Genomic DNA, 18,146 nt, shown 5'->3' on the forward strand with positions numbered 1-18,146 from the left:
TACACCCTAAACTAAAGCCATGGGGAGCAAGTTGAATATTGGTCAAGTTGCCCTTTAAAATATAATTTCTTGACCAAACCCCTATCAAAGAATTGTGACCTGCCTGGAAGACTAAAAGCTTCCATAATTGTGACTAAGGATGTGTCAAGCTACAGTCATCTGTACACACATTAGAGGAACACTGATATTCAACTGCCACCTGGTGGTAAAATCATATGGTAACGTGAAAGCTAAGATGGATTGTTATTTAAATTCGGCTTTTCATTTTACTTGTTTGAAAGCTCTTCTCCACTAGGGAAAGCAGCTAATCTAGAATTAAATGACTATTAGGACTCAATATGCAGTTTTCTTTTTTAGATCTGATATGTTAGAGCTGCATTTAATACTGAACTGGTCTAATTGCATCAGCAATACAACTACCCAGGGTCTGGAATAATGTATACAATATGTGAGCATCAGGGAGCTACTTCTAATGTGCTACAGACAGCAACCGATTTCCTTTATTCACTACAAACATTTTGCATTTAATAATTTAGGACTGTGAACAACTATCAAACCCGCACACCATCAACAACAGTAGTAAAGGTTTGAGGTAAGAATATCAGTCCTGATTACATTCAAAACTGAAAGGTGACCAGTACAACTCCAACGTAAACCCCCGTCTGTGGATTGAAGTAGAACTTGATCACAAGCACAATTCTAGAAAAGGTTAATCAGCTGGACTTTGTCATGGTTCATGCTGGGACTGCAACTGAATACAACTGCTGCCTTTACTTTTACTTACCAGGGTGTCTACAGGTATATGACTTTTAAATAAATGGAATGTGAAAACTTCTTAATACATGCTCAATTTAAATTTGAACTGAAATTAACTGAGTTGCTAGTGCTGGTTCCCATTTCATAATCTATATAGCAAACATAAGTAAATTCAATCTGAACAATTCCCAATTTCTACATGTTTATGTAGAATCCAAACTTCCATTTTTATTTGTCAACAAATTTAATTGTTTCCTATTAATTACCTAGACTGTGGCAGCCTCCACTAGTCTAATCAGTACTGCCAGTTATGCCACTCACCTTTAAGTGGTGAGACACAACATGTAGCGTGGATTGTATTTAAAAGTGTCTGATCCCACATCAGCCACTATACCATGTTAAAGTCTAACCATTCAGCATTTGAAACAATTATTGGAAGAGACGTGTTAGGAGTATTAATGTAAATAAACCAAGAATTTACCTGTTATTTATACAATGTATTTTTATATTGTACCAAAGGGGCTTAGTGCTAAACATTTGAGTCACTTAACAAATTTAGTAGTACTGCAATCAGGTTGCATAGATAAATGTAGCCCTATACATTTATCTACAGAATTTTACATTTACATACAGAAACCAAACCAAATCTTGGCAAACAATGTTCACTACAAAACACAAATCTTTTAAATCACTTTATTGCCTTATTAAAAACTTAAAGGGGGCAGTTGTAGCTCAGTTGGTAAAGGCAGTCGTCCACGGACCACAGGGTGAGTGGTTCAATCCCCGGCCCTGGCTATATGTCGAAGTGTCCCTGACACTGGGCAAGACACTGAACCCCTAACAGCCCTTTCCCCTCCCCTGCTGTGCAGTGCCGGTCCACACTTTACTGTATGACATTTAGTGTGGATGGCAAAGTATAATTTCATTGTGCAGGGAAACATGATTTCTGTCTGTGCATATGACAAACAATCAATTCTCACTCAGAAAGCATGTTGTTATAACACTGACCACAGGTAGCATTACATGAATTATGAACTTTTATCTTTAAATAAATTAATTCACATACAAATCAGCATTTATATAGGAGATTCACTTGGTCGCCCACCTGACAAGCATGAATTAAAAAAGCAGCTTTTTACTTTAACGTCACTTACCTTTGCACATAGTTCTGTGCTTGTGAAAAATAAATAAGAAATATAGCTTGTGAATTTCAAAAAAAGGGATTCAAAGAATAAAAATAAAAACTTAGAAAAAATATTTTTTACTAATGAAAGGAATTTTACAAGGCAACCCTACTTACATGGCAGTAATACAGATATATTGCGTAACTTTAAACAAATAGATGGATTATCAATCTTGAGACCTTGATAGAAAACCCAAGACCATGCAGATCTGTATGAGCAATGGCCTCTGATGATAAAAGGCAAGCACGAAAACATGTAATCCCATAGATGAATCCATGAACAGTCAAACCATTGCAGTCACCTCTGCAAAACTGCCTCAGTAAAAGCAATTACTGTCATGTATGACTGCTCTGATTCAAAGAATTTTTGAACAGCTGAATGCTATGACAAGGCTGTCAGGAATATAATAGCTTGTGCATATTTACTACAGTATTGACCATGTTTTCTGTGCTGCCATCAGTTAAGGCAACTCGTATTTTAAGTGTAACGTAGCAAAACAGGACTCTGGTTACCAGCAGTAAGCTTACAATAAAGCTACAGACCCGAGAGGTCCTCCAAGTGTACACAACGGTCAGTGTTACTTAAAACCCATTTGCACAATTCATGTCAATATGGGGCACACAAACACAAAGAACCTTATTTTTGAGGGCATTGTTAGAAAACTAGGAAAATTCTTGGAGGCTGTTTGCTGCAGCAGCTGTAAAAACAGCAAACAGGAGATTCTAGATTACATTAGGTTGTGGAGGACCTATAAAGGCAAGGTTTCTATTTACTTTTAAAGCGATAATAAAGCTGGTGGCAGTTTGTGCTTTGCAGTACTAATGTGTCCCAAGTGTTAGAAGCCCTAACTACAACGTGTGCTTATCTGCCCAGTAAAAGAGAGAAAAAGCAAATCGGCGCAAAAACTGAGCAGAAATAGAAAAAGATCTGCAGTAAAGAAAATGTCTCAGTTGTTTAAGCGTAGAAAAACAGACTTAAAAAGCATACAGTATTTGTATTTCACGCAGTCGGCCGTTACTCTGGGATCAAGGGCAGGCGACCATGTGCAGCAGGTGATGATCTACCTGCTGAGCACTGGTTGTGACCTCTGTCTGTACCAGTGGTGGCTGCTGTGGAAGCTGGCAGGAAATTCTGGGCGTGAGACTGCCTAGGATAAAGGGCAAGGACAGAGAGAAAGAGGACAAGGAGAATTAAAAAGCAAAGTCAGTTATTAAGTTAAGGAAGTGGTCTGGACACACACAAAATAGAGAAACAGCAGGAAAAAAAAACCCAAACAACTGAAGCCCAACTATTATCTGGGTCTAGCTGGAATAAGTTTTTTCTGGGTCATTAGTGACCACCAGTGCAGCTCATGGAAGCAGCTATATCAAAAATAGAAGTGTAGCAAGTTGTAAACACACTAAAACAGATAATGTGCTGCACAGACCTTCCCTGCCTCATTGAAGAAGAAAAAAAAAAACAAAAAAAAAACACAAAGTGCCACTTTGCACTGATAAAATGTGACTAAAAAGCTGCCACCAAGAATACTCTGCATATTGCACTGACTTCTGTAATGAGGCCACAGTTGCTTTAATCAGAAGTGCAAACCAGTGAGGGTAAGGGTGCCATCTTTCATATTGAAAAAGAAACCCAGGCAGCCTTAGAAACACCAATATTAGAGGCCAGTAGTAAGATTGATGAATGGCCACATTACTGCCACAATAAAGAACAGTTGACTTTTGCACACAACAGCAGCATTTAAGTATTAAAATGTCCGTATTAGACGTTTTCTCTCCCATAGTCATTATGGCACCAGCCCTTAAAAGGGTTGAATAGATTTAGGGGCACTTAGACAATAACAGTTCAATAATTAACGGACAAATAACGCCAACATTCAACTGACTTAGTCCAAATAACTGAGCTGCACAGGAAGTCTTGTGGCTAAAAAAGGTCTAAATCAACTGCAAATTTAAAACCTGTCCAAGTAATCACTAGTTGAGACAATAACGAAGAACTTTAAAGCTGGTGACAAAATGTTACAAAAATGTGGTCTTTAGTTATTATGGGGAAGTGTTGAGTCAGATGGCCCCTGTGCACACTGTGTGTCTTCAGGTTGGGTCAGGTTGGGGTGATGATGACACTGCAACAAACACCCCAACTGATTAGTGCAACTCATCACTCTCATTCACATCCCCCAGATTGTACCATACAATGGTTTATGAAGCTGTGTCGGTGACACGCCTGTAGGATTTGTGTTTGATTTCAAAGTTACCTTGTGGCTTCATCCAGTCTGTGTCATCCACAACTGCTGCGAATCTGGGTGTGTAATATCACTGCAACAGAATACATTCAAGACTTTAGAAAATCCGGCCAGCGCAAACGATACAGCAACTTATATAACTTTTCTGTGGATGGACTGATAGTCCATCTCAACGTAGATTCCAATGCAGGACCATAGATCGAGCTTAAGACGTATGCAAAGCTTCTTTGTTGAGATCGACCTGCGCAGGAGAAAGTCCGAAAAAGGGGGGGGGGGGGGAAATATCGGGGGGGGGGGAATATTCGCCAGGCCTACTAAGTTTGCTCGCAAGGCCATCGCTTCTTCTAATGAATCAGATAAATTTGTTACTTATGCTTGATTAGTAAATTTTGTAGCACTGTTCTTGTTTAATGTAACGTTAAGTTCTTAGTAACCACATGCGTTATGTGAATCTCTAGACGCAAACAATAGCTTTGTTCATTTGTTAGCCGAAGATAGCAGAGCAGGGCCCTAAGGAACGTTACACGCCAATGATTTTAAATGTGAAGCCATTACTAGTTTAGATTACATGTCCTATAATGAGAATGACCTGGCTTATAGAAAATGTACAGTGATCAGGTGGCCAATCGTAAAGAACTCATACAGTATTACAGTAACTTTGCGTTAACCAGTAGTCACAGTAGCGTTAGCCGAATTAGCTTAGCTAGCCAGGTAGCGCCAAGGATTTGCTTCAGTTTCACCTAAATGCCACTGTCTTTCCTAAGACACACCAACCAAAATCATACTTACAAAATCAAACAAACAGCTTGCTTTTCTTTCCATAAAACATATTTGTGTGGTGCCGTTCCTCGTCGTAGCTGTGACCCCACACTCACTTCCCCTCTTTTTTTTTTTTTTTTTTTTTTTTTTAAACAAGCGACTCGAGTAAAACCTTGTCGCCGATTGGATTTAAGGATGAGACGTCGTGGAAGTTCATTGGATAGCTGTATTCGTTAATGTTAAACAGCCAATAGTAGCAAAATGTTAGATGATTAGTAGCCCGTTACGTGGTTCAAAGCCTTTGTGTTTAGTGAAATTTAAATGTATTTAATTAATTCAATTCAAACATGAAGTTGTGTTTGTATTCTTTTACATTACTCTGCACGTCAGTTTGACTTTAACCATTTCCATTCTCACTGTATGTATGTTTCAGGAAATTATAAACTACGCTTGATGTTTTTGGAGTTAATAATCCAGTAAGTCATGTGGCAGTTCACCACACAGCTCTGCACAGCTGTCCAAAAATCGACACTGTCACTGTCGCACAATGTCATTTAAGGAATTAAAATATTATATAAATTATTTGATCCCCAATTATGATGCAATGCAACAACCTAAGAGGTGCCCGTGAGTTGAAGGGTGATGAAGAATCAATAAAGGCTCTATTTGACATCCATGATAATAACCCTTTTAAGATTTGTGGCGTTACAGTTTATATCCATTTATCATAACAAGGTAGCATTAAAAAACAAAAACAAATACATCTATGATACCCCCCCCCCCCCCCCCGAACTGATTCGCGGTTACACATAATATTGATGGATCTTCTACCTCCAAAATGGATCCTTGAGTTTTGCCTTTGTTTTGCTTGACGTCTTCTCAGAGTCACACATTCTTCATTCTGTACAAAACTCGTTAAGTACTTAATTCCCTGCAGAAAGGCATTTGTCTATGAGAAATTAAGTGCACAGATACGTGAGTCAAAAGTTTCACTGTAATGCAAATGCAATTTTATATTAAAAGATAGCAAAGGGATAATTCACTATATCACACAATACAGCTTGTTAGTACTGCCATGGAAATACATATACAGTCTTTTCATATTTACACATCAAGTGACAACCAAACCGAAATCATAAATACCTGTTTTTGTTAATTTTACAACAGCTATAAGCAACCAGTATTTCATAAGATAAAAGAGCACTATTAAATAACTGGCATCTTCCCTATCATTTACAAAGCATGGAAAACAGTGGTTAAAATAATCCAGCAAAAACAAACAAACAAACAAACAAACAAACAAACAAACAAACAAGTTCTCCAGTGAGTAAAATTAATATAAATCTAAAAATGGTCACAAAATCCCTTTGTACAAAAGACTATACAATTTAATTAATGCAATATCTTTAACAGAAATGTTTGCTTATATCCACATGATAAAATCTGTACAGTTTTAGCATTCCTGCAGCAAAGTTGGAGGGACTGTGAGCCAAGATGATTGGTTACTGGGTCACTGATGCACTGTAGGGCTACTGTCAACCAACCGTCAGACACCGTAATTATGTAGCTGCCAAGACCCATTTTCATTGGCCTCAGTGCTTCATCTAGCAGCAAATCAGCAAGTTGCTGAGCTTGTAGCAGATACTTCGAAATACATAGGTCTATGAAGTCTAACCAATATATTTGTCAATATAGTATTTTCCTTGTACCATATTTCAGCGACAACACAATGGTACTCTAAAGTTAAAGCAATGCATAATATCTTTACTTGTATTAAATTCATTTTTCAGTAAGTTGTAAGTGATATATTTCTAAACTATAACCCTCCATGTCTGATGGGGTCATATAAGCACAGTGTTCCTAAGTTACCCATTTGTTATACAGTATACCTGTGGTGGATACTGTGAATGTATCTATGCATTACCGATTTACTGAGTTGATGCATCAATACTCAAACCACAAAAAGAACAAATGTTCTCAATTACCTCTGGTAATGTTTGGCCATGCAGAAGTTGTTTGTACATGTATATACCAAGTCCTGATTTACTGTACCTCTGAAACTTGCAACTGCCAGAATAAAAGAGAGACCGAAGCAGAACTGAAACTGGGATTCTGTTACAGAGGTGAGAAAACCTTATTAAAACACACACACACACACACACACACACACACACACACACACACGCGCACACACACACACACACACAAACCAAAGCACCGAAAATAAATTGATGGTAAACTAAAAATCAAAAATGAAAGAGCTTTAAATTGTAACAGTAAGTGCTGTCATAAATAATCATTTGTCTAGCAGTAAATTGTAGTACAGAAAAAGTTTCACATTTTTTGGAAAGTCCAATGAGACTGTGCTGATAATGTTCCTAGAGACGTATATCTAAACACTTGAGCAAATAAAACCACAACTATTTGCAGGGCTGAATAGCATTAGTGGTAAGTGAGAAGATTAGTCTTTTTTGTGATTTGGGTAACCAAAACCATATAAAATGAATGCCATGTACATTTTAAAACCTCTGAGAAAATAAATATACAGCTGAAGGAGGACAACAAACAAAATGTTTGGCACTTAGGTTGTTACTTCATCGTGGCTTCCTCTGCTATGCCCGAAGATCAGCAATGGTTGAATTAACAACTTAAAAAATAAAAATCTCTCTCTCTCTCTCTCTCACACACACACACACAGACACACACACACAGAGACACACAGACACACACACACACACACAGCACCTTTCCGATTACTTTTATGAATGATGAATGGACTCCTGCAACCAAAAGAGAGTACAAAGAATCCTCACCTTTTGGAAGCTGCAAAATAAGAATTCACAAGCAGATGTAATAAATGAGATCTCTCACCTGTAAGGGAAAATCAATAAAATCAAAGAAAATTAACAATCCATAATAAAGATTAATTTCTGTTGAAGTGTAAATGCAAAAAGAAGTATGGAGACTCTGTAAAGCCCCACCCTTTGGCACTGTCATAAATACAACTCATGAATACCCCGGTCCAAAAAGGTTTGACACGACACCTGCCGTTCTCTGAGAGTCAGCAAACCCTCTACAAGTACAAAACGTTCATAAATAAGAGTTCATAAAGATATGAGTGGCATTAAAGAGAGCATCATGGTACATCATCCAGGGAGTATGTCATCTTAGCTTCATCCAAAAAAACAAAACAAAAACAAACTTAAAAAAAAAAGGTGTAGTACACAGAGAAGCCTTCGTCTTGTCCAAAGTCTGTATCCTTAAACAGAAAACACTTAGGTCTCTGTGTTCACTTCCTCCCCAGAATACTTTGCATCTTATTCCAGCATGCTCATAAGTTTTTTCTTTTTTCTTTTGCCTAAAGGCAGTAGCACTGAGGGTATTGTTGGAGGACTGTACTATGTGTGTGTGTGTGTGTGTGCGTATGCAAGGAGGACGGATCCCCAGTTTCAGACAAAGGAGTTGTGTTTATTGGAGCTTAGTTGTGTCTAACCAGGTCCATATATGTCTGTTCTACATATGCATATATACTCTACATATGCAACTGTTAATTGTGTTTGTACCTACTTAAACTTTGTTTGTTTGTACCAGCTACTGAGTGTATGTGTGCAATAGGTTATGGAGGTTGAGATAAAGCACAGAGGGCTGGGGGGCTTCCCTCACACTTCGCTCTCAGTGGAGGGCTTGCGCATGGAGGCCCAGCCTGTGTCGGGCAGGCTGTGCTGAGCGTGACGCTGCGGGGTGATGGCTGAAGGGGTTAGGGTTGTTATGGAAGAGCATTCAGAGGCCTCTTCCTGAAGGAGCTGCTCCGTCTCGCCATCATCTAGTGAAGCACTGCTGGCCTGCAGGGACACGGTGTCTGTACGCATGCAGGCGTGCAGACCGCCTCGGGATGGCTTGATCTGTTTTAGGTCATCCCAGTAAAGCTCGTCATTGGAAAGGAGACACACGCCCTCTACAATGCGGATCTTCTCCTTGTAGCCTCCGTCCACACCCCCCTGCACAACGAGACACCAATAATTCAAAGTCTTAGCAGTTTATAGGGAAATCTGGCTTTAATTCTTAGTTGCATGCAGTCTTCATTGGCTTTCTTCCTTCCTTCTCTAAACCATCCTTCCTTTTTACATAATAATTACTTTATTGACGTTAACCTCGGCTACACAAAAAATGTTAAATGCTCAAGCGTTAGGGAATAATCAGCAATCAACTGCTCAACACTCCAGAAAACAGATCAACTTTAAACACAGTCCATGCACAGCAAGTTGGCTTCTTTTAAAACACTGCACAGTCTTGCAGGATTATTCTTAATTTTTTAAGATTAAGGTGCTACAGGTATATACAGTAAAAACCATAAACAAAAAACAGACTGCCATTCCATGTAATCTGAAGTGAAATTAACCGAATGTCGTTTTTTCCTCACATTTAAATAAAAATGACATAATGGTGTTTAAAAATAATACATGTAGCACCTTAAATAAATTCTATGTTTACACTACATGTGTTTTCTGTTGATACGTCAGTTTCACAAAAAACCTGACACCGATCGCAGGGCTCAAGAACCACACCAAAGAGAGAGATTGCTATATTTAGACAGCAAAGTACATGCAGTGAAAGGAGATAATGAACACAACTCTCCCATGCTGCGTGCAACTACCTCTCCACGGGACCAGTGGGTCAAAAGATAAAGGGGGAGAGGGAGTTGTAGGGATGAGAGGGCTGCAGTGAGGGAAATAGAGGGGGAGAAGATGAGTGCTGATGTCTGTGACCTGCTTTTGTCATATTACAAAAGTTTAACACAACTGGCATGACAGAGGGAACATTAAATTCATTTGTCGCTGTGGTTACACCTACAGTATCCGAGATCAGTCTATGAAAATATCATGGATTCACCTTAAATCCTTTCAGATACTAAACAAACAAACTCTTGTTCTCACTTCAGTGTTGGCAGTCACCTCTTTCTTATATCGAAGCTGGTTGTATATTGGAAGCTTCTGCGATGCCTCAATCTTCACCTCTTGTGTTGATGTCCGATACGAAGGGTTACTGTAGGTCAGGTTACTCACTCCAGGGTCAGCAAACTTTGACTTTTTATGTCTGCTGATGATATAAAGGTCAGAAAATGGCTTAGATATTTAACTATCCATCTTCTATAACATGTAAGTTATTACATTCTCCGTTTAAAGTAAATAAGGGGTCTAACCTGTAAATGATCAAAGCAGCAATGAGGATCAGAATAGCCAGAATGGTTAGAGCTCCACCAATCACATAACTGATATGGAGTCCTTCTCCTGCAATAGATGGCACAGATGTTAAGTCTTTACAGACAAAATATAGTAACTTTGCTGAGAGTTTTGCTTAAACTTCAAGTTTTTTTCCCCTAAAATACATCTGTGTTTTCTTAAATCTTTACGTGATGGTTTGAATCTGCAAACTCATGAGAAAGAACTTTAGTATACTGACCATGAGGAGCTGTCACAACATCAGAACAGTCTTCTACATTTAGGTTCTTGTCAGTGCAGCTGTAAAAGTAAAACAGAAATTCACAATATATACTATAACCCCGAGGACTTTACTTATTTTTTGATCTAAAAAATATGTTTTCTTTTATTTCAGATTTATACTCTGTAGAGCCTTTAGGGAAGACTTTTTTTCTAACGGCTGGTTGAAAATTTTTGTGTTTTATATTAAATATTAAAAATTGGATTATAATCTTACGTGAAATTAAAAAATTAAAAAAATCAAACCTCCTAGAGGCTTGGGAGCATTCAAAATATTTATGGTCAATAAAAAAACAAGCCACTTCTCTTTTTCCCCCATTATTGTAGGTCTCATAATGAAGTTATGCAAATCAGATGAACAAAGCTTATCATAGGAATATGGTAGAATATTACAGCATCCTATGCAGACAAAAGGTTTAGAATGCCTTTAATTTTAAATTAATGATGCTATCACAGTTGGGAAACAAGCTAACTGTCATTCTTAGCGCAGTGGAGTTAAAATGTCTCGAGTTACATTAAATATATTTATTATTAGAGCCGGGTTGATTAGATGTTGGAGTGAATGAACAAGACAAACACTTTAGAAAGGAATCTGTCTTCTAAATAACTATTTAAAGTGACAAAAAATTAACTTACTTAACCAGTGGTAGTGCCCTGTCTGGAGTGTCTGTTGAAGCTTTAGGGATCTTGTTGGGGACAGGAGTACTGCTGGTTCCTCTAGCTGGAGAAGTGGGGATGTAACCTGAAACTAATAAATATATGTAGATCAGAGGTTAAATGTGGTACAGAAAGTTCATGCTAAGTACTCTGTCAGTATATATTTATTAAGTTGTTTTTAGTTGAACTTTAAAATGTACACACACTATTCACATTGCAGTTAGAGTGGTCACTTACTGGTGGAGCACGGTCTCCCATCTGGTTCATCAGGGCAGGCACACACAAAACTGTTAGTCTTTGCAAAGCAAAGGTGAGTGCAACCACCATTATTTGCCCCACAGAGGTTGGTCCCTGAATGAGAGGAAAAGCAACATTTACAACTACCACCAAATTTTCTGAGTGGTATATTTGAAATCAGAGTGTTTAAATTAGGTTGGTTTATATCAAAAAGCTTAAGGTACCAAGAGTAGCACATTGGTAGTATGTAGTAGTCTCACAGCTCGCAAAGCAACAAATGATGCTTGTGCACAGTCACACTAATATGCAGGCTTATGATATTGGTCGTTTTTCAGCTCGTACTAACCAATCATTAGTTACCATACTGACAGACCAATCAGATAATTGCATTGCCCTGTGTATCTAATAATGATAGAACATCATGAGAAAGACAAACAGGTCTTTCTTTGTATTATCATTGTAGTTGGGAAAACTATAAACATATTCAAGTCTTGGTGTCTCCCCTGTCAGCTGGAGCCATCAGAAGAAAAATCTCCTCACCTGTCTGTCTGTGAGGTGATACCACTATAACGTCCATAAGGCCTTCCACATTTGCCAGCACAGTTTCCTTGTTACGACCAGTGTGTTTGTCCACCCGTTGGATGGACTTAGTCTGCCAGTCCGTCCAGTAAATCCAGCGGTCTTGCTGCGAGAGTCGGGAGAAAGGAGTTAGAGGAGAGGACACCGGCTTCAACTGGGGAAACGTGGGAGAAGAAGAGAGGAGAGGAAAACACAGACAAGGAGCAGGGGGATGGGAGGAAGAAAGGGGCAGGTAAAGGGGAGGGAGAGAGGAGGAAGAAAAATGAGGGTCAGAGTGGAAGGAAAGCAGAAGAAATGGTTTAGTCGAATGGGTTCGGTTTGAGTTTGAGGATGGAAAGATGAACAGTGAAAGTCATACGTGAGCCAATGAGTGAAAGAGAGCAGGTGAGTGGAGGAAGCAGCCACGAGGGAGGGTCAGCTCAGTGTGGCTAGCAGCTGAGAGTGACCAGGGGTAGTGGTTACCTGTGTGAGGGCAAATGGGTGGGACACCGGGCTAACAAGGACCTGACGCAGTTTCCCATTTAGGTCAGAACTCTCGATCCTATCCAAGTGAGCATCCACCCAGAAGATCCTGCCAAAAACGTAACACATTTCTTTTAATTAACAATGCAGTAACAGATTTGTGTCCGACAGTCTGCGGAATATGCAAAAATCCATTTAATAGGTGGATTTATCTCAGAATGTTTAGTAGTGATACAATCATTGGCTAATGTATAATCTTCAGTACTGCCCTCTTGTCCTGTTATTTTATTTTTTTAGATCAAGACATTTTCATAATATCTATTCACAAGGCTTCTATATATTACCAGCTGTACAGGCAGTAAAGCCCACCTTCTTGTGTCATAGTCTAGTGTGAGACCATTTGGCCAGCCCAGGTCGGTGTTGATCAGGACCTTTCGGTCGGAGCCGTCCAGGTGAGATCGTTCAATCTTTGCAATGTGACCCCAGTCAGTCCAGAACAAGAACCTGGTGAGCAGTTTATCTTTTTTATTATAAAATACATTTAAAAAACTCTTTGGCTTTAAGAAATTTTTTGCCAGGTCAAAAACAGATATACTTTAACGGCATGTGAATAAAAACTTGAATTTGAGGGTGCATGAAGCATAATCCACTCTTATACCCTTTGCTCGGAAAGACTGCAATGGCCCGTGGTTCATCCAAACTGTTGTTGACCAGGACTTTGCGACTCGTTCCATCCAGCCGGGCCACTTCAATGGTGTTACGCCCGGTGTCGGTCCAGTACATGTTCCTGGCCACCCAGTCAACAGCCAGCCCATCCGTGGTCTTCAGGCCTTGGCTGATCACAGTCTCCATACCACTGCCATCTAGGTTTGCACGCCTAAGAAACATTTTTTTACAAACTATTATTTGATAAGAGCAAATAAAATTATTACTGTGAGTTTTTTTTCTTGTTCTATAATAATGTCAGCAAATGTTTCATTTTATTTAAATCCTATAAGATAAAATGCGAGAGAAAGTTTGGATTTAGATCTTGCATTTGCACCTTATAACATCCAGGGTAACATCGGTGTAGTAAAGTTTTCCGTCCACGCTGTCATAGTCCAGTGAGATAACATTGTGTAGCTCAGGCACTGGTACGTGTACGTCGCTGTGGTCGTTTGTGTCTAGGGAGATTCTGCGCACACTGACACGGTTGGAGAAGAGCAGGAACGTCTCAGGTGAGTCATCACAGGACCTGCCGTCTCCCTTCAGTAAGATGCCAGTGGGACAGGCACAGGATGTGCCATTGGGACGAGGCAGGCAAAGGTGGGTGCAGCCCCCGTTCCTTATGCCACACTTATTAAAACCTAGAGAGGCCAGAAAGAGAAGGCTTGATAAAAAGAGGCAATTAAAAACTGGATTCTAGAACTCCCATGATGCAACACTGAAGTCTTTCAAAGGTCAAAATTCTTAGACCCACCTAGTGGCTTCTCTCTGTCTATAGCCTGGATGTCCATGAGGCCTGGCAGGTTGGCTCGCACAGTGATGGTGTTGGCTCCAGTGTTCTTGTCAGCTCGCTGGATGCTACGGCTCTGCCAGTCGGTCCAGTAGATATAGGACCCCAGCAGGGTTAAACCATATGGGTGCTGGACAGGAGTGACAAGGGTGCGGCGGTTCTGCCCCTTCAAGTCAGATGCTTCAATACGCTGGAGAGAACCACAGAGACAACAGGGTTTACCTAAGTTAATGCATTTACCTTTATAGCAACTTAAAAAAAAATAATTCTTGCATGTTTTTGCGTTCTTTATTTTGTAAAATGGTGAAATTATTTAAATTAAACAGGTCCTCTGATCTAGATTGACTTGCAACAAGTGGATTTAAGGGAAAAAACTTGTCTTATTGATGGTTTGTGAGGTGAAAATTCATCCCAACTGACCTCAGTGTGAGCGTCTGCCCACAGTAACTGAGAGCCAGCAATGTCGATGGCCAGGCCATTGGGCCAGCCCAGACTGTTACTGATGAGGACCACACGGTCTGATCCATCCATTGCTGAGCGCTCCAGCTTAGCGTGCTCACCCCAGTCGGTCCAGTACATATAACTAGAGAAGAAGTGAGAGAAGGGGAAGATGCGAAAAGGAGGACACCAAGGTCAAAGGTCAAACAGCATGAAAAAGGATGGACATGCTGAGTCATGATATATTTTCCTCTTATTTATTTATTTTATTTTTTATATTTATTTCAAAATCATAATTTAAGACCTATTACAATGTTTGCCTGTCTAATAGGAGGTTTTAACCCGAGGCTCTGAAAATAATCTTTGACACTAAAGCTGCCTCACCCCATCTCATGATAGAGAGCAATGGCTCGAGGACTGTCCAGGTTTTGCCACACAAGAACTTTCCTCATGGAGCCATCCAGGTTGGCCACCTCAATGCGGTTAGTTCCTGTGTCTGTCCAGTAGATCTTCCTGCCAACGGCATCTACTGCTAGACCATCTGTCGTCATCAGCCCTACAGGAAGAGACACAGAAACCGAGATGGAGTCATGATACTGTAAGTGGGGGACGTGAAACAGCATCGTAGATGTAAGCAGTTCTCCTCACCTGTAGATATGATGTCTTCGTGTGCTGTACCATTGATATTGGCCCTGCTGATTTTCTTAAGTGTACTGTCAGACCAATAAACCATTGCTGCAGGAGGTGACACATAAAGGTAAGGAGGCTATTTCTGCAACATTTACCTTTTTAAATAAGCATTTTAAAAGTAGTAGTACAAACCTTCTTTGGGGTCAACCCCAATGGCAATTGTGTTTTTCATGGAGCTATTTACGGCCAGAACCACATCCGCGAAGTAGGGAATATCCAGAGAAACCATCCTGATATCTGTCCTCCGTGCAAAGATCAGAAAGCTGCTCATCCCTACACACACATACATACACACACACACAGGTGTCATGTGACAGGTCATAATATAAAGGGGGTCGCATACTTTTATCTTCCTGACAGCAAAGGCTTTTGACATTAACCCTTTGAACCCTCTAAGGTGTTTTTGAGACTTTTTTCTTTTATTTGATGGCTTATTTAAGATATGTTTAAAGGCTTTTGTCACTGCATTGAATAGACAGACATTGAATATAAAGTTGACTCAAATGTCAACAAGTTCCACTAGGTAGAAGATTTACCAGATGCCCATTTTCTGGGTTTCAGTCATTTTGGTTCATTGCCACCAAGAGAAGTTGTACTACATAAACTACAAGCAGTTGTTGTTGGGTTAGTTTATAGAGCAGTGACAAATTTTTGGGTCAATATTTCGGAAATGCAGTGAGGTTTTTTCGTACCAGACGTGCAGGTCTTTCCATCTGTCTGCAGGTTTATCCCGGTGGGACAGGCACAGCTGGAGCCTTTGGGAGCAGGTGCTAGGAGACAGAGGTGACTGCACCCTCCATTATTCACTGCACATGGGTTATTTACTACAGAAGGAGACACACAAATAGACTCAGCTCATCCACCATCCTTGTTTCTAGGTCAGTTAAGAGGGAAATAATTGAAAGCAAATGGAAGAAACTGGAACAAACAAAACAGAAACACCCAATATTGAGAGTAAAACTGAAATTATTAACTCAGGAAAAGTGAAACCCTTCAGGCAAAAAAGGAAAGCCTCACAAATCAGTGAGATCAGTGAGGTTTCAGTTTGGTATGAGGCCCTGAGGTGCTCTGCCCACTCGCCTGGGCTCATTTTACCTGTAATCCTCCCAGTGTGAACAGAGACACTGGATCTGAGCTCTGAGCAAAGATGGCTAAAATCAAAAAAGACAATGTGGCAGGAAAAAATTCCCTTGTCACAAGAGACTACAACTTAACAGGAAATGTAAAATGTTGTCCAGATATAACAGTGACACATCTTTCTATTGTACGTTTCATATTGCTGTACTATTGCACACTGGAATTGAAATAAACTATTCACTATGATTTTAGGTGTGTTTGTTATGTGTTCACTACACCTACATTCTCCTTTGGATGAGCAGTTGTGAATACTTAAGACATTTTTATACACATTTGACAACTCAAATTATGAATATTATAATCTCAACTCTTAATTGTAATCTTAACTCCGGGCCTGTATTGATAATATTAAATACAATGTGTGAGCATAGCCACAAGTTTATTTCCATGAGGGGAAGGAAATTACAGGTGAAAGTCTACACTTTACCCTTGCAGTCAATGTTTTATTCATCTCAGATCTACATGGAAAAAAAATACACTACAAAAGTACATAAGTTCGGACTTGACCTAGCATGTGGACGCGCACCTGTCTCGCGGTGTCTGTGGAACATATGAATGTCCATGAGGTTCTCCAGGTTTTCGGCCAGTGTGTGACGTCCCAAGCCGGTGAGCTTGTTAGCACTCTGGATGCTCTTAGACTGCCAGTCTGTCCAGTACAGTTTGTCCTCATGTACAGTCAGACCAAAGGGATGAGGCAGCTGACTGCCAATCAAAACCTGTATAAAAAAACGCAGTGCAATCTGTGTGTTACAAATGTGTTTACAGTGCTGATTCCAACTTCACAGAAACACTAAAAAGGATGAACAATTCTAACAAGAACATCTCATGCCAAAAGTTTCTCAAATACATTAGCATTAAAACACCAACTCCATGAGGTAAAAGTGATGTAATATCTTTAAAAACAAAACTTTACCTGTCGGTTAGACCCATCAAAGCTGCCATATTCAATGGTCTTCATGCCAGCGTCAGCCCAGTACAGGCGTTTGGTCTCGTAGTCAATGGCGAGCCCATTGGGCCATGTCAGATTGGATGAGATTATGACGATGCGACTTGAGGCATCCATTCCTGCACGCTCAATCTTTGGGTTAGCACCCCAGTCAGTCCAGTACATGAACCTATGAAGAATAAATTGAATTAATAATAAAGAATTAGAGTGCCAAGCAAAGCTCAGGTTCATATATAATTTTCATTATTCATCTCACCCTCCAACTGGGTCGACAACGATGTCCCTGGGCCTGTCCAGGTTTTCCCATATGAGAACAGTTCGCATGCTTCCATCAGCATTTGAAACTTCAATACGATCTGTGCCTGAGAAACCCAAGACATGACATGAAGTGTAGATTCATAGCCACAAAATCAAAAAGGCAGCATTAGTGAATGCACGCCAAGGTTCAGGTGTTGGCCACGGCCCCGTGGCACAAAAATGAAAAATATTCTTTAAGGCGTTGGAAAGGCGTTGGTGAAATAAAGTTTAGAATTTGTGTGGCCTTGTTTTTCTTTTTTGTGGTTGATGTCATGCAAGTAAAATAATATATGCACATGTATAATGCACCAGAAATACCTAAGAATATGCTAAATTTACCTGCATCAGTCCAGTAGAGTTTGTTTGTAACCCAGTCAATCGCCAAACCTGCAGGGCTCTCCAGACTGGTATCAACAACCACCTAGAAAAACAGAAACAAGTTCTAAATTGTTTTAGTCTGCCACTGACATTAGTGAATCAAGATTGTAAGAGGTAAGCCCCAGTTTTACAGCTGCCTTTGCTATTTTTAGTTCTTAGTGTTTGTTTTGTTTTTCTGTGCCTGATCACAGGCTGATTTTGTTCAGTGGAAAATAGTATAATCTGAAAGAGATATTTTAAAGTCTACACCTAAAAGCATAAATTGTTGTCGCAGAGTAATATCAGCCCCACTAGATGGCAGTGTTTAATAAACTTAAATCCTCCTGTCTTCTGCTGTTGCTCCTCTGTGTTAAGACTAGAACAGATGAGACCTTTTCAGACTTCATTGTTAATT

General features: G+C 39.8%; 1 protein-coding gene, 1 long non-coding RNA gene and 1 other non-coding gene across 13 annotated transcripts in view; all 3 read right to left on the reverse strand.

Annotated features, from left to right (window-relative positions):
* Positions 1–1,780: 1,780 nt before the first annotated feature.
* Positions 1,781–5,123, reverse strand: LOC137116762 (uncharacterized). The gene is made up of 3 exons (XR_010913584.1): positions 4,969–5,123; positions 4,192–4,252; positions 1,781–3,087 (listed from the first exon to the last, which is right to left on the reverse strand). It is a non-coding gene; the product is annotated as an uncharacterized lncRNA (long non-coding RNA).
* Positions 3,992–4,105, reverse strand: LOC137123083 (small nucleolar RNA SNORD67). The gene has a single exon (XR_010913803.1). It is a non-coding gene; the product is annotated as a small nucleolar RNA SNORD67 (small nucleolar RNA).
* Positions 5,124–8,536: 3,413 nt separating the features above from the next.
* lrp4 (low density lipoprotein receptor-related protein 4) overlaps positions 8,537–18,146 on the reverse strand; it is a 91,757-nt gene continuing 82,147 nt past the window's right edge. For 3 of the 11 annotated variants that reach the window (XM_067495592.1, XM_067495599.1, XM_067495602.1), the window contains 21 exons: positions 17,714–17,795; positions 17,334–17,439; positions 17,045–17,246; positions 16,658–16,847; positions 15,687–15,818; positions 15,127–15,267; positions 14,953–15,039; positions 14,689–14,860; positions 14,287–14,449; positions 13,831–14,056; positions 13,414–13,717; positions 13,030–13,248; positions 12,741–12,875; positions 12,372–12,480; positions 11,871–12,063; positions 11,331–11,444; positions 11,073–11,184; positions 10,399–10,457; positions 10,139–10,226; positions 9,873–10,035; positions 8,537–8,936 (listed from right to left, as the gene is read on the reverse strand). In XM_067495592.1, coding sequence (XP_067351693.1) covers positions 8,598–8,936; positions 9,873–10,035; positions 10,139–10,226; positions 10,399–10,457; positions 11,073–11,184; positions 11,331–11,444; positions 11,871–12,063; positions 12,372–12,480; positions 12,741–12,875; positions 13,030–13,248; positions 13,414–13,717; positions 13,831–14,056; positions 14,287–14,449; positions 14,689–14,860; positions 14,953–15,039; positions 15,127–15,267; positions 15,687–15,818; positions 16,658–16,847; positions 17,045–17,246; positions 17,334–17,439; positions 17,714–17,795 — 3,336 coding nt within the window. In that variant the 3' untranslated portion in view covers positions 8,537–8,597. Of the gene's footprint in view, positions 8,937–9,592; positions 9,655–9,872; positions 10,036–10,138; positions 10,227–10,398; positions 10,458–11,072; positions 11,185–11,330; positions 11,445–11,870; positions 12,064–12,371; positions 12,481–12,740; positions 12,876–13,029; positions 13,249–13,413; positions 13,718–13,830; positions 14,057–14,286; positions 14,450–14,688; positions 14,861–14,952; positions 15,040–15,126; positions 15,268–15,686; positions 15,819–16,657; positions 16,848–17,044; positions 17,247–17,333; positions 17,440–17,713; positions 17,796–18,146 lie in introns of all 11 variants that reach the window. The other 8 variants (XM_067495601.1, XM_067495600.1, XM_067495603.1 and 5 more) reach the window with 8 other exon arrangements.

The sequence above is a fragment of the Channa argus genome, chromosome 2 (genome assembly GCF_033026475.1).
Source record: "Channa argus isolate prfri chromosome 2, Channa argus male v1.0, whole genome shotgun sequence".
NCBI classification, from domain to species: domain Eukaryota; kingdom Metazoa; phylum Chordata; class Actinopteri; order Anabantiformes; family Channidae; genus Channa; species Channa argus.